This window comes from Pecten maximus, chromosome 2 (assembly GCF_902652985.1).
Source record: "Pecten maximus chromosome 2, xPecMax1.1, whole genome shotgun sequence".
NCBI lineage: Eukaryota > Metazoa > Mollusca > Bivalvia > Pectinida > Pectinidae > Pecten > Pecten maximus.
Window position 1 is genome coordinate 9,816,242 of NC_047016.1, and position 19,561 is coordinate 9,835,802.

The 19,561-nt window shown below is 37.7% G+C and overlaps 1 protein-coding gene across 1 annotated transcript in view; it reads left to right on the top strand.

The window, feature by feature from the left end:
- Window positions 1-4,267: 4,267 nt before the first annotated feature.
- The window catches only part of LOC117340908, a 60,275-nt gene continuing 44,981 nt past the window's right edge, over window positions 4,268-19,561 (top strand). Inside the window, exons 1-2 of the mRNA XM_033902694.1 lie at window positions 4,268-4,372; window positions 14,883-15,065. Of these exons, the coding sequence (XP_033758585.1) occupies window positions 14,996-15,065 (70 nt within the window). The 5' untranslated portion in view covers window positions 4,268-4,372; window positions 14,883-14,995. The remainder of the gene's footprint in view (window positions 4,373-14,882; window positions 15,066-19,561) is intronic.

Below are 19,561 nucleotides of genomic sequence, written 5' to 3' on the forward strand. Positions count from 1 at the left end.
AAATATTAATCATACATAATAAAATGGTCGACGAAAGGCTTGTGATATTATTGAAATAGGTTATAGGTTTCCTCCACGTCCGTCTATGTCTGTCCGGACGTCTGTCAGTCGATCCGTTCACCTTAGTTTTCCACACTTTTCTTAGCCATGCTTTAATAATGGTGAAAGTTGGTATGTAACTTCACAGTGACTTGAGAATAAGTCTACATACATGTATTTGAACATTCCTTAGTGATTCTGCTCAATATTAATTCAATAAGAAAAAAACACCTGTACTCTGCGGCTGCTTCCGACAAACCAACATACTAAAACTACCATGGGAAATCACACTCGCATATTGACCACTTCTTACTCTCAACTGAGGGAGAGTTTCGGAACCTTCCAGTGACCATCTCCGACATGGACCCTACAAACACATCAGATCATGTAACTATCTTCATTAACATCCTCCCGGTCACCATCTCCAGGATAAGACAAGTGCAATTAAGACCCAATTGGGTCAAATGAATCGGGAATTACAGGCCACCGACCTCAAAAAGATAAATGCAACCACTCACGAAAAGAGCCCGGAAAGAAATCGAATAAATCTGGAAAAGGCACTACACAAGGCTGGAGAGATCTCCATACCAAAATACAGGTAGCACGCCACTCTAAGAAAGGTGGGGGAAAGCAAGCATCAATGAGGACATAGCTAAAGCTCTAAAAAGAATCGAAAATAGTACAAGCAAAACGAAGAAAATGTAAAACCGAGGTGGAAGCCCTGACGCTTCGTCAAAAAGCCAAGGCGCTTAACAGAAGAGTAAGAGCACTTTAACGGAGAGCCTATGCATCCCAGCGTGACCAACTTCATCATGACATCACGAAATCCTCACTGGGGGACAACAAGCTCTTTTACAAACTGGTTAGCAAGCAAAGATCGTCAAGCTCCACAAAAACTTAAGTAATTCACGTCATCAACATTCTCTACTCTGAACCTTTGGAAATGCTGGAACAATGGCACGAACATTTTCAACAATTATGGTAGCCGCCACGCCAGCGGCTGTTAGCTACGACTCAACAAGAGAGCATTTATTGAAAATACAAAATGGGGCCATCATGGAAATTGAACTCTCAAAAGGCACTACGATCAAGTCTATATCGGAAAAAGAAGTGGAGATATCCATAAAAAGTCTCAACTCCGAAAAAGCCATGGACACAAAAGGCATAGCAGCAGAACATCTGAAATATGCAGGGGGTGAATTAGCAACTACCCTAGCCAAAATTTTCAACAAGCTACTGCGAATTCTGGACATGCCCCAACCAATGAAAGAAGGGATATTATAACACCTATACTCGAAAAGGGAAAGGATAAAACAATACCATCCAATTATAGAGGTATCACAGTCACAAACACGTTCTCCAAAGTCTTCGAGGCCATCATGAAGTCCAGACTACAGGAAATCCTGAATCTGAAGCAAAATCCACTACAGAGAGTGGGCTGCCCTTATGGTCTCTGAGGCAATCATAAATGCTAAAGAAAACAAGAAAGACCTGTTTCTGATAACGCTAGAGGCACAAAAAGCCTTTGACAAGGTGAACCATAGGATACTCTTCCACAACATTTATCATGCAGGAGTCACGGGACCTCTTTGGATCCTATTGAGGAACATGTTCAGGAATTCCATCATCAAAGTCAAATGGGAAGACAACCTCTCAGACGATGTACAACCAAACAGGGAGCCAAGCTCTCAACCACGCTCTATAAAGTCTTTAATAACACCATACTGGACAGTATAACTAGCACTGCCATGGGAACCCACATTGGAGACATCAGTGTAACCTGCCCTACCTGCGCAGATGACATTGCCCTCCTTGGCAACAGCCACCACGAAATACAAGCACTGCTAGAGCTAGATGTCTATCACACCACACTGATCGGGTCGCCATCAATCCCGCAAAATCAGTTTTAAATATATACGGGAACAGCAAAAACCAGGAAACATATATAAGCATTGGACAATCCAAAATTACATCAACTGCAGAACCAATGTACCTGGGCATTACTGACAAACGTCAAAGAAAGGATCAAATGTGCAAGAAACTTTGGAGATCATATGCCGTTCCATGTCTCGCATATGGACTTGAAGTATTGACGCTCACTGCAACAGATATAGAAAAAAATAGAAATGATGCACAAGGAAATCCTTTTACAACCCCAAGGTCTGTCAACTGCAACAGTTGTTTACATTCAAATCTGCCGTGAGCCCATCAGTATTACCCTGGAAAAGAACATCGTGACATTCGTTATAAACATTTCAAGAAACACAGATTCCATTGAAATTGCTATTGTCTGCAGATCGCTCCTGCCGAGTGGATTCGACAGCTCAACTTTTGCCGCACGTGCTTCCAGGCTCCTCGAGAAATACAAACTCCCCTCGGCATGGTCGATTCTTGAAAATCCTTCAAAAAATGGCCATGGAAAAGAATGCTGAAATCGGCTACAAACGAACACTAGAAAGAAACTTGCAAAGAAAATCAAGAAAGACAATCCTCACTGCGCTTTCTTCAGATACAAGACCAACACCTATACCAGGCTTATAATGTATGGGCTAGTGAAGGATTATCTGTTAGAGATGTCAAAGCAGCGGAAAATCAAAGCACGTCTAGTTACCAGCATCTCAAATCCAGAGAGGTCAAATTCAGCAAAAACAATCACGACCAGACGTGTCTGTTATGTTAACAAGAGGATGAAAATATCTTCCACTTCCTAACCGGATGTCTCTGAGTCTGGAAACACCTACTTACAAAAATCGGAGGAGTAAACACTGTAAATGATATCAAAAACAAGAACCTTTTGAGCAGCTTCTTCTGGACCCAATTTCAAAAGCTATACGGGAGAGCCTGATCCCCAAGAAAACGAACTTAGAGGAATTAGAGAGTCTGTTACGGATCCTCTGCCATTCCCTCCACCATAAACGAGCCGAAATACTATCCGTAAGTGGCAGTGTGTAAATGTAATATAGTGCAAATCCTTCGAGACATTCAGGAGACCTATGCAATACTTGATTCCCACACACCGCAATGGCAGGGAGAGTGGTAGAACAATACAGAACTTAGCCCGAGTTTCCTCTGGCCCTGACACAATGTCTGTACATGGTGTCAGGGCCAGAGGAAACTCGGGCTATACAGAACTATAATTAAAGAACAACAAGACATGTTCAAAGGATATGTAAGCATACTGTGACCTCTGCAAGTAACTTTTAACGCATTTTTTATGTAGCAACTCACCTTTATGGATTTTAATTAACTTTTATCACTCGGTCGGCACAGGGTTTTTAGCATCTGCCAATAGCAGACCTTTTATCACTCGGTCAGCACAGGGTTTTTAGCATCTGCCAATAGCAGTTTTTATCCATATAAACCTCTCTCTTATCAATCGCTTGATGGGGCTTAACGTCCTTGTTCCGGTTTTAACCGACCCTAGGACACTTCTTTTAATGACCAACAAGCGGCAATTCTTTTTAAACTAGTCCCTAAGGAACTATAGCTGCAAATATCTTAAGTTTTTAGGCTGTCCATTCCCCAAATATGGGAATAATGATATTCTTAACTGGCTTTTAATCAGACTACAGATTGTCCAGGGATTCATCTGGACAGCTCCTGAATGGAAAGGAGAGAAAGACACTGAAGACAAGACAAGTCCGCGTCCAATCAGTTTTCCGCACTTTTCTCAGCCATGCATGCTTCAAGGGAAGAAGATGAAAGTTGGTATGTAACTTCAGTATGAATGACTACAGGTCTAGTTCGAGTTTCAAGGTTGTGGGGTTATGGTCTTGGAATGTCCACCATGCTTATTGTTGATGTTAGCAAATGCTGTATATGTGAATGCAAAGTTACATTACAAATGTTAGAGAATCTTTAATAATTTTGTTCCTGTGATTGTTAACTTCAATGTAGATCTAGTTGTAAATAATAGATAAACAAATAAATTGAAAAACATAATAAATATATAAAAAGAAAGAAAAATAAACCTACAAGCATATAACAGATCATGGACTTATTTTTTATGATGTCAAATACTTCACTCCAATACTAAACTATATCTACGTAGGCCTATATAATAAGAATATTCATATCGATCTTTTTTTGTTAATTTCGACTGTTTTGTTGTCAAAATGTTGTGCTCGTGCAGGAACGAACTAGCCTTCAGATAAGATATATGTTATGGTGCACTCCGTGTAATAATCAGTATTTCGTTCCTAATTTTATAATAACCGCAAATGTTCACCGAGGCGCATCGGCTCTACTGTACGAGACATCTGTCAGTGTGCCGAGAGCCGGATGTTTATATGAAATATTCATTGCATGGATATAAGGTTTAATGTGTGCAAAGGTAAGTCATTTTTACTTTGTTTCCAATATTTTAATTATCTATTATAATTTTGTTGACGCGATTTTTCGAAATGCATCGGACTTCACTGAAGGCCTAACGGACCCGTGCTGTTATCTTTGCTCGTATCTAGGAAAGCGACGCGGTTTCTGTAGCAACGTGTTTTGGGGCCTTTCTTGGTAATCTTATTCTTTATTCATTTAAAAATGAAGACTACAGTTTTCTTCTATCACATAATTAGTATTTCGAGAAATATTGGAGCTGTGCCGAAATACTTGTCAACACGCGTTAAGCAAGATAACGTTAGGGGGAAATGGGGAATATAAAAACAATAGCTTTAATTGACTGTCAAGTCGACTTCCCCCTCAATAATGAGAAAAGAAAGCACATCCTATTGAACGCTATGTTAATGTCGACGTTGTATTTAGGTAAGCCTATGAGTTGCATGGCCATGTCATTGTCAGACATTGATATTGGCCTACCTGTGTCTCAGTGGTGCATGCCTATACACGAAAACAAGACATGTAATATACACACATGTATACAGGCCTACTGCTATATGCCCAGGGTTGATATTTTAATTCCAAAGTATGTGGTATTCCTAATACAATGTATATGTATGTAATGGTTATATACATAACTGCAAGTTCTTTTTGTTGTCTCCAGACTACATGTGAAATTGATATAGTTGTCGGTCTTAATTAACTTATATATATATAATTAAGTATCGTGCACGAACAAATTAATTTTTAAAAATGTATATGTGTGACTTAAAATTTGTCGTAATTTGTCTTTCTTAAAAAACAAACCCTTATCTGTTCCATGCTCTCTGCTCTTCAAATTTCAGGGTTACAAACATAAATAATCAATTATTTTAATACATTGTGTACTTTTCTTTTGCAATTATTTTCTTATTTTCATTTTGATTGATTTCTAAAAATAAAAATAAATTGTTGAGTGAGGTATTAGGAACAAAAAGGTTTGCTAGGAAATAATTGGATTTATACATTGATACATTGAGGTCACAAATGCAGCGATGATGACAACAGTTTTCATTTGGTTACTATACTATAGGACCTCAAGCATCTGATGATATAGGGCTTCAAAGCATGCAAACACAAAATTGTGCATGGAAGCCCACATTAGTCCCCTCCTATGTAATATTTCCATTTCCCTGACCTGTTTAACATCATTACGGAACCATGAATTGGGCTCGACTGTCAGATCGTCTGTTATCTGGTAGTTCCAGGTTATAGCGTCCCTCTTGATCTGTTTTGAGGTCCCAAGTCTGAATGCCGTTCTGTTTTTTTGTATTTGTTTTCTTCTATTACATATTTATAACAGAATGTACATATCCCTTATAGTAAAATTGAATTGATGTATTCAGACGATTCATTGATCTATTTTCAAATAAATTATATGAATTATATTTATCAATTTTCCTTTACATATTATTAGAACTATTATGCCACCTTTGCACTGAATACTCGATCCCTACTACAGGAGTGTAAGCCTGTTATACTCACATCCAGGTATTTCCCATGTGTTAGTTTAGTGTATTCCTGATATCTGATAACACATTACAAGTGCCGGACCCATAAATGCCTGCGGAACTTTAGACGAGTCATACCTCTATGTTTATTTTGATAATCGTGAAATGAAATTTTTGGCATTGTATCAAATCAAAACTTGTATTGACCTGGTATAAATAGGTAAGCCATGCTAGAATGAAAGTCGTAATGTTTGTGAATGTATTACGTTGAGTCTTGTGATTGGGCACGTTCGCTGTACTCTTCAGGTGATCATTGATCAGTGCTGTAATGAGTGATTGGAATATACTGTAGTGATTAGGATAACACAGGTAAATATTCCAGATTTATTTCTGCATCTAGATCACCTGTTCAATGTTATTTTGTGTATACAGATTGGTAATTTATTGTGATACAGACATAAGATTGAACAAGAAAGGTACAGACATAATAATTAACATTCTTTATTGAGAATAAAACGTGTTTAGCCAATACCTAAATTAATCTACCACATGGTCCTCTTGTTGACTAGTACAATACAGACATTAGTTGCTAAATCAAATAATACAGTACACACAATACAGTGTTATAAGAAAAGATAACCTTAAACCTAATATCACAGCATATGCAATCTAATTGAAATATAGATGCTCATTCTCACTACGTTACATGAACATCTAACAATATCGCATAAGGGGTGACGTTCTGGTGACCTTTTTATGTCGATATTTCACTTTCTGGTCGAATTGTCAATTTTTCGATGTCATCGATCTCATCCATTCATCACATCATGCATCTGAAGCTAACCATTTCGGTACAGCATGTATATTATAAATAGCTATGTGCTTCGTTGAACAAAATGACTTGAAACAGATTGACAGATTATACAAGTCATGCACTCTGAAGTCATTCTATATCGTACATACAGAATTCATTTCCAGGATTCTGTAAGTAGTAATTTGATTGGTTAATCCAAAAGGTCATCCTGATGTGACCCCTTATGCGATGTCGTTAGATGTTCATGTAACCTAGTGAGAATGACCATCTAGACTTGGTAATTAGATTGCAGTATATGTTACTTTTACCTATGTAAGCCATCTTTAAGTTATATACAAACCATGCAATAGTAACACAGGCATATTTCACTAATAGTATTATCCCCTTTCAAGTTACAGTAACAAATTTCTTTTTGTGTCAAACTTTTCAGATAAAACAAGTTATAAAAGCAATTTTCTCATTGGAAAGGCTAAACCAATGGACTTAAATAATTCATGTAGTCACGAGGTAAGAGGACACTACAGTATGTGAATGGTGACACTATACAGATGTGTGTGAGTGGTGACACTATAGAGATGTGTGTGAGTGGTGACACTATACAGTGTGTATGAGTGGTGCCACTATACAGACTGTGTGAGTGGTGACACTATACAGTGTGTATGAGTGGTGACACTATACAGACAGTGTGTGAGTGGTGACACTATACAGACAGTGTATGAGTGGTGACACTTTACAGACAGTGTGTGAGTGGTGACACTATACAGATGTGTGTGAGTGGTGACGCTATACAGATGTGTGTGAGTGGTGACACTATACAGTGTATATGAGTGGTGACACTATATAGACAGTGTGTGAGTGGTGACACTATACAGATGTGTGTGAGTGGTGACACTATACAGACAGTGTGTTTGTGGTGACGCTATACAGATGTGTGTGTGTTTGTGGTGACACTATACAGATGTGTGTGAATGGTGACACTATACAGATGTGTGTGAGTGGTGACACTATACAGACAGTGTGAGTGGTGACACTATACAGTGTGTATGAGTGGTGACACTATACAGTGTGTATGAGTGGTGACACTATACAGACAGTGTGTGAGTGGTGACACTATACAGACAGTGTATGAGTGGTGACACTTTACAGTGTGTGAGTGGTGACACTATACAGATGTGTGTGACTGGTGACACTTTACAGATGTGTGTGAGTGGTGACACTATACAGATGTGTGTGAGTGGTGACACTATACAGACAGTGTGTATGAGTGGTGACACTATACAGATGTGTGTGAGTTGTGACACTATATAGATGTGTGTGAGTGGTGACACTATAGAGATGTGTGTGAGTGGTGACACTATACAGTGTGTATGAGTGGTGACACTATACAGACTGTGTGTGAATGGTGACACTATACAGATGTGTGTGAGTTGTGACACTATATAGATGTGTGTGAGTGGTGACACTATACAGATGTGTGTGAGTGGTGACACTATACAGTGTGTATGAGTGGTGACACTATACAGATGTGTGTGAGTGGTGACACTATACAGATGTGTGTGAGTGGTGACACTATACAGTGTGTATGAGTGGTGACACTATACAGTGTGTATGAGTGGTGACACTATACAGACAGTGTGTGAGTGGTGACACTATACAGACAGTGTATGAGTGGTGACACTTTACAGACAGTGTGTGAGTGGTGACACTATACAGATGTGTGTGAGTGGTGACGCTATACAGATGTGTGTGAGTGGTGACACTATACAGTGTATATGAGTGGTGACACTATATAGACAGTGTGTGAGTGGTGACACTATACAGAGGTGTGTGAGTGGTGACACTATACAGACAGTGTGTTTGTGATGACGCTATACAGTGTGTATGAGTGGTGACACTATACAGTGTGTATGAGTGGTGACACTATACAGATGTGTGTGTGTTTGTGGTGACACTATACAGATGTGTGTGAATGGTGACACGATACAGATGTGTGTGAGTGGTGACACTATACAGACAGTGTGAGTGGTGACACTATACAGACAGTGTATGAGTGGTGACACTTTACAGACAGTGTGCGAGTGGTGACACTATACAGGTGTGTATGAGTGGTGACACTATACAGTGTGTATGAGTGGTGACACTATACAGACAGTGTGTGAGTGGTGACACTATACAGACAGTGTGTGAGTGGTGACACTATACAGACAGTGTATGAGTGGTGACACTTTACAGACAGTGTGCGAGTGGTGACACTATACAGATGTGTGTGAGTGGTGACGCTATACAGATGTGTGTGAGTGGTGACACTATACAGTGTGTATGAGTGGTGACACTATACAGTGTGTATGAGTGGTGACACTATACAGACAGTGTGTGAGTGGTGACACTATACAGACAGTGTATGAGTGGTGACACTTTACAGACAGTGTGCGAGTGGTGACACTATACAGATGTGTGTGAGTGGTGACGCTATACAGATGTGTGTGAGTGGTGACACTATACAGTGTATATGAGTGGTGACACTATATAGACAGTGTGTGAGTGGTGACACTATACAGATGTGTGTGAGTGGTGACACTATGCAGACAGTGTGTGAGTGGTGACACTAAACAGACAGTGTGTTTGTGGTGACGCTATACAGATGTGTGTGTGTTTGTGGTGACACTATACAGATGTGTGTGAATGGTGACACTATACAGATGTGTGTGAGTGGTGACACTATACAGACAGTGTGTGAGTGGTGACACTATACAGATGTGTGTGAGTGGTGACACTATGCAGATGTGTGTGAATGGTGACACTATACAGACAGTGTATGAGTGGTGACACTATACAGACAGTGTGTGAGTGGTGACACTATACAGACAGTGTGTGAGTGGTGACACTATACAGATGTGTGTGAGTGGTGACACTATACAGATGTGTGTGAGTGGTGACACTATACAGATGTGTGTGAGTGGTGACACTATACAGGTGTGTGTGAGTGGTGACACTATACAGATGTGTGTGAGTGTTGACACTATACAGACAGTGTATGAGTGGTGACTCTATACAGACAGTGTGTGAGTGGTGACACTATACAGATGTGTGTGAGTGGTGACACTATACAGATGTGTGTGAGTGGTGACACTATACAGTGTGTATGAGTGGTGACACTATACAGATGTGTGTGAGTGGTGACACTATACAGATGTGTTTGAGTGGTGACACTATACAGACAGTGTGTGAGTGGTGACACTATACAGATGTGTGTGAGTGGTGACACTATACAGATGTCATGTGTGTGAGTGGTGACACTATACAGATGTGTGTGAGTGGTGACACTATAGAGATGTGTGTGAGTGGTGACACTATACAGATGTGTGTGAGTGGTGACACTATACAGACAGTGTGTGAGTGGTGACACTATACAGATTTGTGTGAGTGGTGACACTATACAGACAGTGTGTGAGTGGTGACACTATACAGTGTGTATGAGTGGTGACACTATACAGACAGTGTGTGAGTGGTGACACTATACAGATGTGTGTGAGTGGTGACACTATACAGATGTGTGTGAGTGGTGACACTATACAGATGTGTGTGAGTGGTGACACTATACAGATGTGTGTGAGTGGTGACACTATACAGATGTCATGTGTGTGAGTGGTGACACTATAGAGATGTGTGTGAGTGGTGACACTATAGAGATGTGTGTGAGTGGTGACACTATACAGACAGTGTGTGAGTGGTGACACTATACAGACAGTGTGTGAGTGGTGACATTATACAGATGTGTGTGGGTGGTGACACTATACAGATGTGTGTGAGTGGTGACACTATACAGATGTGTGTGAGTGGTGACACTATACAGATGTGTGTGAGTGGTGACACTATACAGATGTGTGTGAGTGGTGACACTATACAGATGTGTATGAGTGGTGACACTATACAGACAGTGTATGAGTGGTGACACTATACAGATGTGTGTGAGTTGTGACACTATATAGATGTGTGTGAGTGGTGACACTATACAGATGTGTGTGAGTGGTGACACTATACAGATGTGTGTGGTGAGTGATAAGATTAACAATGTACCTATTTGTAATTGATAAAATTTCACTTGTTCAATAGATGAAAATTACCCTATTACTTACCCTATTATGAGAGGATTTGTAAAGTTATAATTCTACAGAGCTGTCCTAAATACAATAGTTGTTGACTGATGTAGGTTATAGTATGGCATACAAAATGGGTCCTTTGACTGTCACTGAATATCATCCTTGTTTTCATTATGTCTGAAATGATCAGTGTTAATTTTTTCTGTCATTGTTGTCTTTGTAAGTCACTAGAGTAATCATATGACCTTCGTCTTTAATCTTGTTTTTTTCTCGGGTAAGGCCACCATTACTATACACTATTGCTGACAGAGGGAGAAGATTAAAATCTGGTACCGTTTCCAATTTTAATGAAATTATGTCATTATACAATTACTCCATTTGGAAAGTGCTTTTATGTTCAAGGTAATCTGTTGATTCGTAAACTTCAAGAAATTCATAGTTCAGTGTTTAAAGCTAAAGCAATCTACACATAATTGGTTCATAATGTTGACAAGGGTAGCAATTTCTGAGCACCAATACATTTTCTATGAACTATTTAACAATAAGTATCTACAATTTTATTTCAGTCTGAGTGACCTCCATAAACTTAAAGAATAAAAAACATAACTGATAGAAGACTGAAAACATGATTTTACTGGTATACAGAGGTCAGTGGGTTTATATTAGAATATTGAACACCTGGATGTTTTGCTGTATGTTAAAGAAATATAATATTCTCATACTCATTACATTCAGGCCCTGGTTTTTTTTATCCTAATTCATTAACTTCAAATTTTCCATTGGAAAGCATTGTTTAAGACGGAAGGAAATGTAATGTTTTGATGCATGGAAAGTTTAAATGAACGAGAACATGTTTGGATGAAAAGTTGATGCATTTGGTAATCTATGGAATAATTTAGTAGTACCCACTATTTATAAGTTTATACATACCTCATATTAATTGATTGACAAAGGTTACCTTGGGTGTTTCATTAATATTTAACAACTTTATAATACCAGCTGGAGCCTAATCCAAAGTAATTAAGCTGGTGGTGAGTCATTATTGAACATCATGCATGTATATATGTGCACATCATATGAATAAGCAACCTTGTGCATATGGTTTGATATGGCAACTTTGTGCATAGCATTTTGAATTAGCAACTTTGTGACTGTTGTTCAAATATGCAACTTTGTGCATATTGTTTGATGTAGCAATTTTGTGCCTATTGTTCGAATAAGCAACTTATAGTGCATATTGTTCAAATTAGGAAGTTTGTGGCCGCCATGTTGTTCGAAATAGCACTTTGTGCATATTGTTCAAATTAGCAACTTTGTGCATATTGTTCAAATTAGCAACTTTGTGGCCGCCATGTTGTTCGAAATAGCACTTGGTGCATATTGTTCGAGGTAGCAACTTTGTGCATATATATTCTTTGAGGTAGCTATTTCAAGTGTCTGTAAAAATGAATCTATATAATACATAATCCGGAGTTTTTAGTCTGATTATGGGGTTTTAGATATACTTAAGCCTTGCTGAAATAGTAAATACATAGTGTTTTAAATGTTGGATGTGTTATAAGGCCATTGATCAGGCCATTGTGAGCCAATCCTCTACTGTTTTGTTTTTCTTATATAGATGTCATCAATACTCAGTATTTCTGTACAATTCTTTATGATCATGGTTCCAGAAAGGTCGACATAGCGAGGTTCTGCTATGTTTATCGTATTCAGTCTTTTGATTACCTGGTAAATTTAATGTAAATCAATATATACAGGTAAGCTATTTGATACCTCTGTATCCTATACATGAATACCTAGCAAATATCTGTATAATTAAGCGACATGGCACTGAACCATGGCTGGAATATAACCCGACATTTCCACACTAGCAAGAACAATAATCCTGGAATGGTGCCAGTAGGATATTCGGAAGTGTATATTTCAATGGCAGGTTCTGGTAATGGAGCATTTACCTGGACATAACTGTAGGAGGGCACACCTTTTGTGTACAGACCACTCATGATTCACATTATCAACTTTGTTTTAATTTTGGAAATATGGCGAACAGGTGCTTTATATTTTAATGGAAGCATCACAATATTGACCTATAATCTGTTCGGATATATCCAAGGTAAAGTTACTCGATGCTGAAATCTAGCAGCTAATCTCAACTTAAACTGGAGAGAGAGTTGTACTAGTAGCTGTCAGTAAGGTTGGTATAATGTGTAGGAAGTATTCAGTGTTGGTAATCACTCCCTGTGCTGTAGTGAGGTTTGGTATTACTGATTCTAGTTGTGACAGTTTTGTGATAATGTTTGGTATTACTGATTCTAGTTGTGTTTTGTGACAGTTTTGTGATAGTTGATACCAATTATAGCAGCACATCACTGCTCGGACAGCTTGGCATAGATAAATGCTTTACTGGATTTTAATGTCATAACATGCCTTAAGTTCTTACTGAATATTTTGTGTCCAGTCATTCAGACTATTGATCAAGACTCCCCCACCATTGCGAGGTTTGTCTCCTTTTATAGCTTAAAGGGTTATTTTGTCAGCCCATTTAGTTGCCAGTAACTTGCGTCAGAGACTCAGAGACTCTGCTTGGACATTAAATCGTCGTGTTCAAATCAAGTTCAGATTAATATTTTGTCACCTTTCAATGTAAGGGAAAGATTCTTCATCCATGGTATGGACAGGCAGACACAAATTGGTGTACATTCATCTGAATGGCAGTCACACACTCATACACACATATTAGCAGTATTAAACATATATATATACATTTGTAGTAGATATATACATCCTATACATAAGCCAGCCATTCATGATTTCTAATATGTTAGTGTCCACCATAGTGTTGGTCAGTCCTCAGTGACTGCCACAATTAAGAATGATATCCTATTGTATATATTGCAGATATCCTTATAGTGACTGCCACCATTCGAAGTGCCAGTACTTGAGTATCATAATTGTGACTGCCACAATTAGTGCTGGTACTTCAGATATCCTAATAGGGACTGCGACCATTAATTCCAGTACTTAGGATATCTTATATAACCACCATCATTAGCATGAGTACTAATGAGATATCCTTGTAGTGACTGCCACCATTAGTGCTGGTACATCAGATATCTGAATAGTTACTGCAACCATTAGTGCCAGTACATCAGATATCATGACCTTAGCTGTTAATAGGACGTTAAACAAAATAAACCAAACCAAACCAAACATCAGATATCTTAATAGTTACTGCAACCATTAGTGCCAGTACATCAGATATCATGACCTTAGCTGTTGTAGGACGTTAAACCAAACCAAACCAAACATCAGATATCTGAATAGTTACTGCAACCATTAATGCCAGTACTTCAGATATCCTAATAGTGACTGCCACCATTAGTTCCATTACTTTAGATATCCTTATTGTGTCTGCCTCCATTAATGCCAGTACTTCAGATATCTCATAGTTAAACTGCCACCATAAGTGCCAGCTCTCCAGATATCCTAATACTGACTGCCACTATTAGCATTAGTACAATAGATATCTTAATTGATACATGTCCCTCTTCCCCAAGACAAACTGAAGAGGGACTAATGGGAATTCGAGTGGAACTTACAAACACACAGCTTTGTCCTACTGGTTTGGGATGGGGCCTTTTCAGTTTCATTCTTGGAAGAAAATTGGTAAATTAGAAAAGATTTTTTCAGCAGTAAACTGCAAATTTTGGGAATTTGGGTTAAATATGAAATAATTTCAATTGGGAATTGGGCCCATGAACATCCCCAAAAAGTTCCCAGAACCCTGAAACACCTTAATTTCCTCCAATGAAGATCTTTATGTGAATATTTTCCAGACAGAAAATACAAAATAATGAAGGATGTTGACCTTTATTTTTGATGAACACACAGAAAACAAAAAGTCATTAATATTGAAGGGTATTTACTATCTGTGATGGAACAATAACAGAATGATACTTATTAAAATCTCGGAGATTTACAATTAATATAAATCAGAATTGAAGGATACCCATACAGGTACTTATTATAATTTGAGAGAAAATTTATCCAAACTGATGACACTCATTTATTAATTATTGATAACTTGATCAGTATTTTCCATAACAGATAAAAGAATGACCACCGGTCACCAGGGACAGGATATATGGAGAGGGATTAAGTACAGACCAGTCAATATTCAGTGATGATAATCTGCAGGCTCTGCTATTGACACGGTTACCATGGCGTTCCTTGGATACAGTGATGATTTTGACCTAGATGATGATGGAATCCTGCGAGACTCTGCTTCATGTAAGTATATATTCATACCGAATATTTCATATAGACTAAGAGACACGTACAGGAATATTTCATATAGACTTATAGACACGTACAGGAATATTTTGTAGAGACTTGTAGACATGTACAGGAATATTTCATATAGACTTATAGACACGTACAGGAATATTTTGTAGAGACTTGTAGACACGTACAGAAATATTTTGTAGAGACTTGTAGACATGTACAGGAATATTTCATATAGACTTAGAGACACGTACAGAAATATTTCGTAGAGACTTAGAGACACGTACAGAAATATTTCCTAGAGACTTGTAGACACGTACAGAAATATTTCGTAGAGACTTAGAGACACGTACAGAAATATTTTGTAGAGACACAAACAGAAATATTTCGTAGAGACACAAACAGAAATATTTCGTAGAGACTTAGAGACACAAACAGAAATATTTCGTAGAGACACAAACAGAAATATTTCGTAGAGACACAAACAGAAATATTTCGTAGAGACACAAACAGAAATATTTTGTAGAGACTTAGAGACACATACAGGACTTTCATAGAGACTTACAGGACTAACACTTTCGTAGAGACTTACAGGACTGACACTTTCGTAGAGACTTACAGGACTGACACTTTCGTAGAGACTTACAGGACTGACACTTTCGTAGAGACTTACAGGACTGACACTTTCGTAGAGACTTACAGGACTGACACTTTCGTAGAGACTTACAGGACTGACACTTTCGTAGAGACTTACAGGACTGACACTTTCGTAGAGACTTACAGGACTGACACTTTCGTAGAGACTTACATACAGGACTAACACTTTCGTAGAGACTTACAGGACTAACACTTTCGTAGAGACTTACATGACTAACACTTTCGTAGAGACTTACAGGACTGACACTTTCGTAGAGACTTACATGACTAACACTTTCGTAGAGACTTACAGGACTAACACTTTCATAGAGACTTACAGGACTAACACTAACTAGGAATATTTTGACTGTGCACTGTATTATTATTTTGATAGTCAATTAATTTGTTCTTTTAGAACACTCAAAAACATACACTCTTTGACTAGGACAGATTGCGGAATGACCCCTGAGACCTTAACAAACACCTGTTACCGCCACTGTGGTATAGGTGTATTATATTGTTTACCAAAATGCTGACACAAATGTATATTTCTGCTCAATATTATAAACTCTTGTGTTGGAGCCTCCAATGTTTATCTTTTACTTGAAGTGTTTTTATGTCAAGTAGAACTGTTTATTGAATTGTGGCCATTTTTGAATGGCGCATGACTGAATTTAAATCTGACATTTTTCACACTGACATAACATAATCTTTCCTCTGGCTGGCCAATGGAATACTTACCAATGATTTGTCAGCTTTAATTTGTAGAATTGATGTCCTTTCTCTTAATTAAGCTTAAGTTAAAGGCCTTTTAGATCAGTAGTATAGTCAATTATTGTATATCATATACATGTGTGTTATTTCTTATTTTTAGAAGAGTTTCATTTTGCAATGTTCCAAGCTAACCACACTCTCTCTTTCTCACTGGGTCAGTGACAATCAATGAGATTAAAAAATCTACACAGGATTGATCATGATCAGCCATTGAAGCTAATATCCACACACTGGTGTGAGACTTCCATGTTTGTTCTATTTCTGTAATACACTCTGGTCCCAATCTCACCCCTAGGCCTATTTCATGTTCATCCATTCAATGTTTAAATGAAGACTTTTCTGGGAGATAAGTCAGACCTGTTTGGGTTTGTGTCTTACTAGTTACAGTGTTAGGGACGAAAGTGATTGGCAGACATATCTGCTATACCAGGCTAGTTTTATGAAGTGTGTCTGTTTGAGGGACATACCTGGTAACTTGCAATAGCTTTATGAAGTGTGTCCGTTAAAATCAGATACATGTTATTCAAAGTCAGTGGGCATAAAAAATAAATAACCTAAGCTCTTAAGAGCTTCTGACGAACATATCTGAGGAGCCTGCTGTAGTCTCAGGAAAAGGTAAGAGGACAGTTTTTATGAAAACATTTATAGAACTGTTATATAGCTTATATACAGTGTTTTGTCTTTGATAATGTTGCTGTGTACCTCTCTACATTGTCAATGCTAACTGTGTATTGTATACTGAAAACTAGAAACGTTTTCTTATTCACATATACCATAGAAATCCCCCATCCCCCCAAAAAACCAACTGAGTTTATAGTCTGGTGTGTACCCATACAACATTGGTGTATGCATGTACTACCAATATTTGGCAGAAATCAATCAGCAATTATCAAAATCTATTAACTTATCTGTCAGACTTTTTTTAAAAGTACTTTTATATACATTATCCATGAATTCAGTGACAGCACAACTTTATTGGGCCAAAAATTATGTGAAAACCTTTCCAAACCAATAAATGAATTGAATTTGGCTGTTTATAAACAACAATTGAAATCTATACACCAAATGTCTACAGGTAGTATATACTGTATTAACTTTATTGGCACTTCATATTTACTAGAGCTGGAAATGAGATACTATCTGCTTCATATTCAAGATTTTCATTTGCAAATTTAATTATTATGGAAGTATAGAATGGTTGGCGACCAGTTTAGTCGAGTACCTTATCCTTTGATACCCCTGATGTACAGTATTGGTGAAATGTCATCCAAAATTTATCACTCCATATGCCCTACGACTGTGTTGACATCTGTTAGAAGGGGACTTACCTTACCTTGGATGTAAACCACTCCGAGTTATCATTTTGTACATAATATTAAGATGCCATAAAGCTGGAAGGAAATCGTTTGTAGGCTTTATAATGTTGGAGGCACTTGTAATGGTAACTCATCAAAGTTAGAAACCTACCTGAACAGGTAAGATAACAAGGTAGTGCAAATGTCATTGTAAAGGTAGGTAAAAGGGTTTCCGTTGTTCCTAATGCTGTGATTTGTTTTCTGTGATGTTGCTGTTCAGACTGTAGATGTAATAGGTGATGGCTGGTGAAGAGACCAAAATACAAATTTCATAATCTCTCTCCCACAATGTTAGCTAGGTATGATGAGCCGTCATACAGGTACTTTCACTTCCTAGCCATGATGACATATCCTTGTGTTTTCACATTGTTAAACACTTATATTGCTATTTTCTCTTTCTTGCATTATCAATTATTTTGTGATTAGGCCCAAACTGGTGTTCCATTGAATCATTGAGTGTTCAATCTAGATTAATGTACAGTTCATACAAGTTAATGACTTTAGATTCAACCAGGATAAATCACCTCAATATCTGCAATGGTAAAAGATTATAGTGGTCAGGTCTCCCGTTCTTTAACACTAAAACTGAGATTGCTAGTTTTAGGTGTTCAGGTTCTTAGAAATTCCGTGGGCTACATTTAGACCGTACAATTTCAGGGTAAATACGATATAATGTATCGAGAATTTGTTATCCTCAGATTTTATAGGTGGCCTCCGTTGTTTGTTTACAAAAGTTATACTCAAGTTTCTTGATTGTAGATTAATTTAGAGCTAGAAATGTATTGAGATCTTGCTATAAAATCATCAAATTCACATTTACTTTGCAGTAATTTGAATTTTACAACTAAATAATTACCCTATTAGCGCTATATGATATAATTATTTACACTATTTGAGCAGAGCTTGTTACTAAGTTGTACGTAATGTCTACCACATCACAGGGATGCTATATACAGTAATCAGAAAATTGAATTTCCAGTTGTATTATATATAAATACATATATAGAGTAGATGTCAACCTCAAGCCCTACACCTGCCGATATAGATTTTCTATTAACCCAGCGGGTTGTACAACATGATGAGATTTACCTAGATATTTGGTCTATATTCAATCCAACACTTGGTATAACTGGGGTTCTGATATCTGTAATGCAATTGACATAATGGTTAAAGTTCAGATGAGATTTATCAGTGATGGGTCACATTTATATTTCTACTATAAATGTATTTTATGTTAACCTATACAAGCTGCCCACATAACAAATGAATATCTGTTTCTCTGTAGAGAAGCCACATTATTGTCATCATCACACATCCAAATGTTTGGTTGAGAGACATTTTAATTATTTACATTTGTTAAAGTCATGGGCTGTTCTGTATTATGAGTTGATGATTGCAGCAGTTGCCTGCATCACATCACCATGGAGATGGAACGATGGGTTTTCCTCCTCGGATGAGCTACATCCACTTTTTTTTAAAAATATACTTCTGTTTTAGTTATCAATAATTAATATGGTTGACTATATAGCAATCTGTTGACAGCCATGACGGTTTTATAACCTACCTGGTAGGCTATGTTGTGGAGCTAAACTTAGAGGTATAGTCATGCCCAACGAGGAGTAGTGAAGCGTTATAATGATCATCGACCATCGGCTCACATTGACTGTCTTACTTTACCAAGCATTACATGTGCTGACATAACTGCATTGCTTTGTTAAATTTGTATGACAATTACTT